General features: G+C 41.6%; 1 protein-coding gene across 1 annotated transcript; it reads right to left on the reverse strand.

The window, feature by feature from the left end:
• Window positions 1–4,221: 4,221 nt before the first annotated feature.
• On the reverse strand, window positions 4,222–5,637 carry LOC109472981 (chondroadherin-like protein). The gene has a single exon (XM_019772845.1). It carries the CDS (start codon window positions 5,635–5,637, stop codon window positions 4,222–4,224), a length of 1,416 nt encoding a protein of 471 aa, XP_019628404.1.
• Window positions 5,638–7,976: the final 2,339 nt, after the last annotated feature.

Here is a 7,976-nt window from a genome sequence, read left to right on the forward strand (position 1 = left end):
CAGGTGACCGTGTGGGTTACCTTAAGTCTTGACCTACCTATCAATCAGCCATCAAAATCAGCTCCCATTGACCGTGCAGCCCTTGCTACTGGGATAAAAAGACACGGATTCTTGTCTCCAACTCAGCTTAGAATTCATAGTCTGAGACCTTTGTCATTCTGTCTGTCAATGTTCTCCCATTAAAACACAGCAGACTTACGGATAGCCGCGCACTCGGGGCAGGTGACGGTCTCCATGTTGTCTCCCACGTTCATGCCGAAATTCCCGCAGCCAGGCGTGAACAGCATCTGCATGTTGTCTGTCACTACCTCGCCGCTCTAGGCAGAAATAGAGGTATCTGAATGCTTCCCCTTTGTGCTATCTCTGCTTCATGAAACATAGAGAGCCGTTAGGTGTCCTATGCTATAGTCAATCTCTCCCATTTTGCTGCCACCAACCCAGGAAGGTAGGCATCAATTTATCTCACCTTGCCACCAACCCACAAACCAGATAACTCTGACCATACCACATAACTTCTTTTTGCCCACAAAGAGTATGATAACATTTTCTACCCTTTTTGCGGAGTGCTGGGGCAGTTAGACAACTCTCTCTTTTTTTTTTTGCCACGCACATTCAGCATCTTTCACCCTTCACTAAGCTTTGTACGAGGGTCTCAGGCAGGCTACTGTGTCGTATGACAGGGCGCAACCCAAGGCTATTTACAGAATGTACAGATAGGTAGGAGTGGGATTGAGTGACATACCAGTAGCACACAGTTCCGAGTCCGGTAGCGTGACGTGTCGGAGCATCCGCACTCGTTCGACCACGGTCCCCAGGGTCCCCACGTGCCGGGCGGGTAGTCTGTGTTTAAGTCAGTTTACAGTTTATGTTAGATACAGCAAACAATGAAATTATTAAGATTATAAATATTGAATTTTTTCTCAAACTTGCAATAGCTAGTAAATTTTGACCTACTTCTGATAGATTTAATTCATCCATATGCTGTATGACATCTCGTGGGCAAAGCACGAATGACGCTTTAACTTAGTTAATTCTCAAGGAGTTGCGATCTGATCGAGAGTAAAATCCTTTTTTACAACATGTATGTAACCCTCTCAATATAAGCTTACCATCATGACTGTATCATCTGCCTGTGAGGCCAAGCGCTCAATGAGCACTGCTGCTTACGATGTGTCAAGTACATAGCATAAAAAACAAACAAAACGTTTCTTACTGAAGAAGGCATAGCTGCTGCCTGGGGCTAGGCCCAGAACCAGCAGGTTGATGAAGACTCGGACAGAAGTCATCTCCAAGTCCCAGGAGACCCAGCCGGTTGCTAATCGCCGCTGCCTCCTATGCTTATGCCACGTTTTACGGTATTAATCCTTCTTAATGAATGTCTTACAATTGCAGTAAAAAAATACCAAGTTGTCAACCAATCAGAGATATGAAATATGGTGTGGTGATGATTGTTTTGTCCAAGAAAAGGTGCGAAGGCCTACGTGTCCAGAACTGTGTGTTCTTTGAGCCGCAGTATCGACCTCAGCGACATCTGGTCATCCGCACCGAGTCACGCCAAGGGTTTGCGGTCTGGAGTCGATCGGACACTGCGACACGTTTTCCTGTTGAATCAAAACTTTACAGGTAAAATCGATCTAGCCTGCTTTTTAAACAGTTCTGTAAGTATTCCAATCTGCAAGGTCAGGCTTGTTGTTGCCATGAGTTGTTGGTTTGTGGGTAGATTCGATGGGGCACTGCATAATCTTTTCACTTTAAATCAAAACGTTACGGGTACAACGGATGCATTTTAAACACCTCTTTGTTCAGCTTTAAAACAATCACACAGGCAGTCAAAGGCAGTACAATGACTAGGTAACATTGCTAGAGAAAGACGATAACAAAAAAAGTTGGAGACTTCTAGGGTCCGAATAATCAGTCCACGCTTTCCACGTCTCAAGCTCAGCTGTAATCAAGAAGCAAGAGATTTTAGACCCCCAGAAAGTATTTTTTTGTTTTCATGAATTGCAACTGTGGAGGTGTTAGTACATGTATGCTTCCATCACAGCTGCCGGGAGGCGGCAGTTCTCCGTACGGGTCGTTCGGGTACAACGGATGCATTTTAAACACCTCTTTGTTCATTTTTCAGGATCTTCTAGACCTTTTTTGTGAGATTTACAAGTATTTTGAAAATCGGCTTATTTTAGGCACAGCAGACACCATCATGATATTATCATGTTTACCGAAGAAAAACACATATTGTTTTTGCTCTGTTTCCTTTTCTTCTTCTCCAACCAAATAAGGTCAATGACCTAGCTGAACCTGTAAAGGTCTGTGACTGTGTTAATTACTAGTGTTGCGTTACATCATGTTGCAATTTTATAGCAGGAGGGATTTAGTATCCTATCATCACATATATGAATGTGTTTGAGTAAGACCTAACAGAGAAGGAAAACATTGTTTTTGCTCTGTTTCCTTTTCTTCTTCTCCAATCAAATAAGTTCAATGACCTGATCTTAAGAAACCTGATATTAAAATCATTCGGCTCCTAGCTGAGCACCATGCCAAAATCTAACTTTAGAACGAGGGGTAAAAGATTGCGGTTTGGCTGTGGTGCCCTGGCCAACAATGTTATCGATGTTTCAAGCGGCAGCTGGCGACAAGCCTTAACAAGAAGATACCGAGTATTGCAGATAGTGATGCCTGTTTTTGTATGGAATGGAAATAGTGGTTTGTATCAAGGCCACAAATGGTAACCTTTTGTGAACTCATGTTCAAAAATAGCACAGTAAGTTCAAGAGTTATCAAACACAAAAGACCATTTGACCTTTTTTATTGATTATTCATATTTATTCGTGACTGGACTGCGTATTGAGCCGAGTTTCTACTGCTCGTAGTGGGTCAACCATAGCATGCACAAGAATACAACAATTGAACAATTTTGATACTCAATTTTTAATTGCGTCGTCGAAATTAAACTTAAAGGGATTCAAGTTCTTTAAATTACTTTCATGTGTCTAATATGCAAGCTGAACCATTGCACATACGTAAAATCCTACCAATTTACTAACAAAATGAAACTACAAATTTACAGGCAAAAATGGTTTCCTCTTACAAATCATTGAAGTTCTCTCTAAAAAATCAATGAAACAAACAGGAAGGAAAAACAGATGCCGACATCGTAACCCTTTGTTTTTGTTCCAAAGTAACAGATGTAAGTTCCTAAGTAGGTCGACTATTATAGTACACGTGGAGAACGTAGTCAAAAAGCATGTTTCGCCTTGTAAGGCCACACCAAGTAAGTTTTATGGATGACGTCCTTTGGAGACTATATGTAATGCGAGAGGGCGAAAAAAAAAACAAGAAGGGTCCTAAAAAACATGATGCCTAGATTTAATATACTAAGAGACGACAAATGTTAGGACACGAATTGAATGAGGTGACACAGTGTAACAAGCAAGAAGTCTTTTATTCATCATCAAAACAGCAATAAATCAGGTGGAACAGCAGTTGTCGTCCTGTGCTTTGGGAAGATAGATGGAGCGGTCAGCAAGCTTCTTCAAATGTGGCAGCATGTACCAAACTGAATTCCTAATGGAAGTCATGATTTCCTTGCTTGATGCTTCATAAGCTTTGGTCCGTACAAACCTATTTGCGGCACTGTCGTGACTCTTTGGTCATAGTTACAGGAAGCGGAATTTCTTGGGTTTTTTTCTAGGAACAGGCCAAAATCAATGCGCGCGTGGACGTCATCCATAAAATTTACTTGGTGTGGCCTAACTGTAACCCAAAACGTCCTTGAGAAGTATATAAAATTAATTATTGATTAGTAGACGCCACTAATTAGTACAAAGCTTTTCTTAACATAATGTTTCACTCCTTCGTTTCTTACCAAACGTTAAAGAAAACAATTAAACATTTCTATATTTACCGAAGGAAAACATATTGTTTTTGCTCTGTTTCCTCTTATTGTCCAAACCAATAAGGTCAATGACCTGAACCGGACATCTGTCACCATGGTAGCTAGTGTTGGGTTACATCATGTTGCAATTTTATAGCAGGAGGGATTTACACTCCTGTGTTACCATATATATGAATATGTTAGAATAAGAATTAACAGAGCAGAGCATATGTGAAGGTAAACATTATGCATTTGTTTTGCAAATGCTACCTTTTCAAGTTTACTAATCATTACTATCTTTGATTAAAACATATATCTATAAGATGACTATTTTAGACATTGAACTAGTCGATCTCTATCGGGTTATCGTCCAAGCTTACTTCCCTCAACTGCGTCATCATTCTCGCGAGACTAGACGGGACTTCAGTGAGTAAGTTACCATGGAGATAGAGTAGCTCAAGTGACGTCAAATTGTCGAATAATCCCTCAGGTAGCTCTTCCAAGCGATTGAGCGAAAGATCAAGAAAGGACAATGAGTGTAGTCCATGAAAAACCTCCTCTGGAAGAGATGTCAGCCTGTTACCAGATAGATACAAGTACTTCAGCGATACAGTATCTGTAAACAGTTCGGCTGGAAGCTGGACTAACTTATTGTTATAAAGAAATAGGCTCTCTAGCGCAGTAAGACCTGCAAATAGTCCCCCTGGTAAGGTCTGTAACTCGTTGTTGTTGACCTGTAGAGACTTCAGAGCTGGGGTGTCCTGAAAAGTCGTCTCGAACAGAGATTCCAGCGCGTTGTGGTTCAGATAGAGAGTACGGAGGGAGAACAGTCCACGGAGAGCAGGCTCGAACAGAAACTGTAGACTCACGGACGCCAAGTTCAAGGTCTGCAGTTCCGCCATGTTTTCGAACCAGGATTCGAATATGATGGGGAAGAAGTTTCCGCGAAGGTCAAACTGCAGAAGCGAGGTCAGATTTCGTACAGAAACAGGCAGATCCTGGAGATCGTTGTCTGACAAACTCAGTTCTACAAGACTGAGGTGAGACAGGGCGCCTTCACGAATGTCAAGTTCGTTGCCTAGGTTACCGAGAGACAGAGAAACCAGGCGGGTGGTGTTGGAAAAGTCGTCTGCTCTGATCACTTGGACCGGATTCCCGTCAAGGCGAAGAGTTTGCAGGTTTGGAATCTGCTGGAAAGCCTGAACAGGTATTGCCGCGAGTCTGTTAAACGCGATATTCAAGTCGCGTAATTCATGGAGCCCGGCAAACGTGTCTTCGTGCAAGCTTTGTATCTGATTGTAGTCCAGTTCTATCCCATATAGGTTGTGAATTCCTTCGAAGCAGTTTGGAGGGATTGTTGAAATGATGTTCCCACTCAAACGGAGATGTGTAAGATTTGGTATCACCTGTAAGGCTGCACAGGGGACTGTGGAGAGGCTGTTTTGTGACAGATATAAGTGGTGTAAACGGTTTAGGTTGATGAAGGCAAAGTCGTGTATTTCATGTATGTTTGTTGAGTCCAGGTGTAGGTAGATGAGCTTTGGAACTGCAGTAAACATCCCTTCCGCTAGGCGGCCTAAGTTGTTCAGGCGCAGGTCCAGAGTGGTGGTGTCGTTCGGCAAACCTTCGGGTATTTCCGTCAGGGCTCGGCCCATGCAGTTGACGTAAGACAAACATGCACATTGTTCAGGGCAGGCGTCTGACCCGAAGTTATGGGCTAGTAGGAACAACAGACCGAGCCTCATAACCGACGATGTCATCCTGAAAAGTAGAAATAATGATTTATTCATTAAACATCATTTCAAAAACCTCGTCATAAATTTTGAAAATATAATGGGTGTTATGGACCAGTAGGAACAGCAGACTGAGCCTCATAACTGCCATTGTCATCCTGAAAAGTAGAAAAAAGACCCCAAAAAAATCGTTATAGAACCTCTTCATAAACTAAAACACCACAATGGATGTAATATCATTTGGTTTGGAATTATTTGTAATCATTGACCTTTACCTTAAATTGGTTGCATTTGCAATAAATTAACGTCATCAAATGCGTTCAGAATTCATTACTTCACATATCCTCTATATTCCAACACACACTGGCACACACAAGCACGCACTAAAACACACACACACACACTAAAAAAAACGTCGTGAAAATTTTGTTGTTGTTCCTTCAAATAAAACTCATCCTTGCATTTTCCACATTTTGAGGTACTTGGGTGCCTAACGTACACAGTAAATTTCTCGATCTTACCAAAACCTACAGAGTCATGCCCAGTATGGTATCCGATACTTACATGTTTGTGCTGATGTGAAATAAATCGTTTCCTGTTGCCTGTCTAGTAGTAGAATAACAACGTTATTGAATATTGGAAGACCTGCAGTTAACCCGTTGATAGAACTTTGTACTTTGGCTCCTTAGATTGATCGGGTTCAGGCAGCAGGGCAAAGAACTAATGTAAACAATTTGCAAGCAGAATTTAGGGTTAGGCCCAGTGTGGCCTATGGCGCGTATTTTTTTGCATCATTTAGTAGATTAATTGAGACGTCCACGTTTTTGAATGAGTCATACACGTAGAGTAGAAAAGGTAAACCAGACTGAGTCATAATCATTTTGGCGACATGTATACCCCGGACAATAAGGTCGACCGATGATTGTGATGATAATCATTATCGATTGCCACCTAGTCCGATGATAGGCTGACCGGGTCATCAGAGGGTTGGGTTGGCAAGGTACATGTACATGTAGATACAGTGGTGGACAATTGTTGCCAGGCATCTCCCTGTATAATCACAGGTTTGTGAATGAACGAAGCAACGACCAATCCTTTTTCCAAAGGATTTAACAAATTTGTATTTTTCTTATTAGAGGGTGACTTACCTGAAGGAAGGCAGGGAAAAAGAGTACCATAATAAAAGCTGATTAAAGATATATTTCATTTGTATCTGTATAGCCTGTATAACCGCCCTTCGGCGTAACACACCAGCTGCGCAGGCACGCGGAGCGGCGGCAGCTGGCTACATTACACCGAACGACCTGTTAAACTTAACCCTTGAACATCTAACTCTAGACTTTGTTTAAAGCTATCTTATTCTGTATTCGACCGCGCGACCGCCCGTGTAATAAAGACTAACACGTACTCAGTTGATGAGGTCCTTAACGCCCCCCAGACGTGACATTAGATCCGTCTCTCACTCAATAATCAGGATGAAGCAAATCAGGTCCGTGCCCCTGCATTTACGTACAGGCTCAGCCGCGATTGTAATCGTTATAAGAGTACTACAGAACTTGAGCTTGAATGCACTTATCCGTTTTTCCTTTTCATTTCAATAATTGATGATTTGCAAATCTGTTTTCCATCTACTGGATTATGTCGAGCTTGTTGTGATTTGGTTTGAGAAAGTTAGCACCTGCATTTAGGCACTGGCTCAGCAGCGATTGTAATCGCTATAAGAGTACTTTAGAACTTGAGCTTGAATGCACTTATCCGTTTTTCCTTTGCATTTCAATAATTGATGATTTGCAAATCTGTTTTCCATCTACTGGATTATGTCGAGCTTGTTGTGATTTGGTTTGAGAAAGTCAGCACCTGCATTTAGGCACCGGCTCAGCAGCGATTGTAATCGTTATAAGAGTACTTTAGAACTTGAGCTTGAATGCACTTATCTGTTTTGCATTTTTACTTCAATATTTGATGACCTGTTATCCTTATCTGGATTATTTCAGGCTTGTTGTGCATCGGTGTTAGAGCGTCCTTTCATATTCGATAAGGTAACTGGCTGCTCCGTAGCAAGATTTACATTTTAATCAGGTTGATGTCCCGCTCACATAGGCATGCCTGACACAGCTGACACAGTTCATAAGTATAATTAAATGTTAGTAATGGATACGACCCTTTTCATGCTTTTATTAACGCCAATCGACCTATTTATTATCATTCTGACCATCCTGATATCGTCTAGAGCTGAATTGATATTGTCCTTTTCATCTGAAAAGAAATTATTGTCTAGACACAACTTAAAGAAAGTATTTCGTGATTAGGTTATGCATCTTTCGTACATCGAGCCAATGTGGTATAACTGATTAAAATGGCATTTT

The sequence above is a fragment of the Branchiostoma belcheri genome, unplaced genomic scaffold, assembly GCF_001625305.1.
Source record: "Branchiostoma belcheri isolate BF01 breed outbred unplaced genomic scaffold, Haploidv18h27 scaffold29, whole genome shotgun sequence".
NCBI classification, from domain to species: Eukaryota; Metazoa; Chordata; class Leptocardii; order Amphioxiformes; family Branchiostomatidae; genus Branchiostoma; species Branchiostoma belcheri.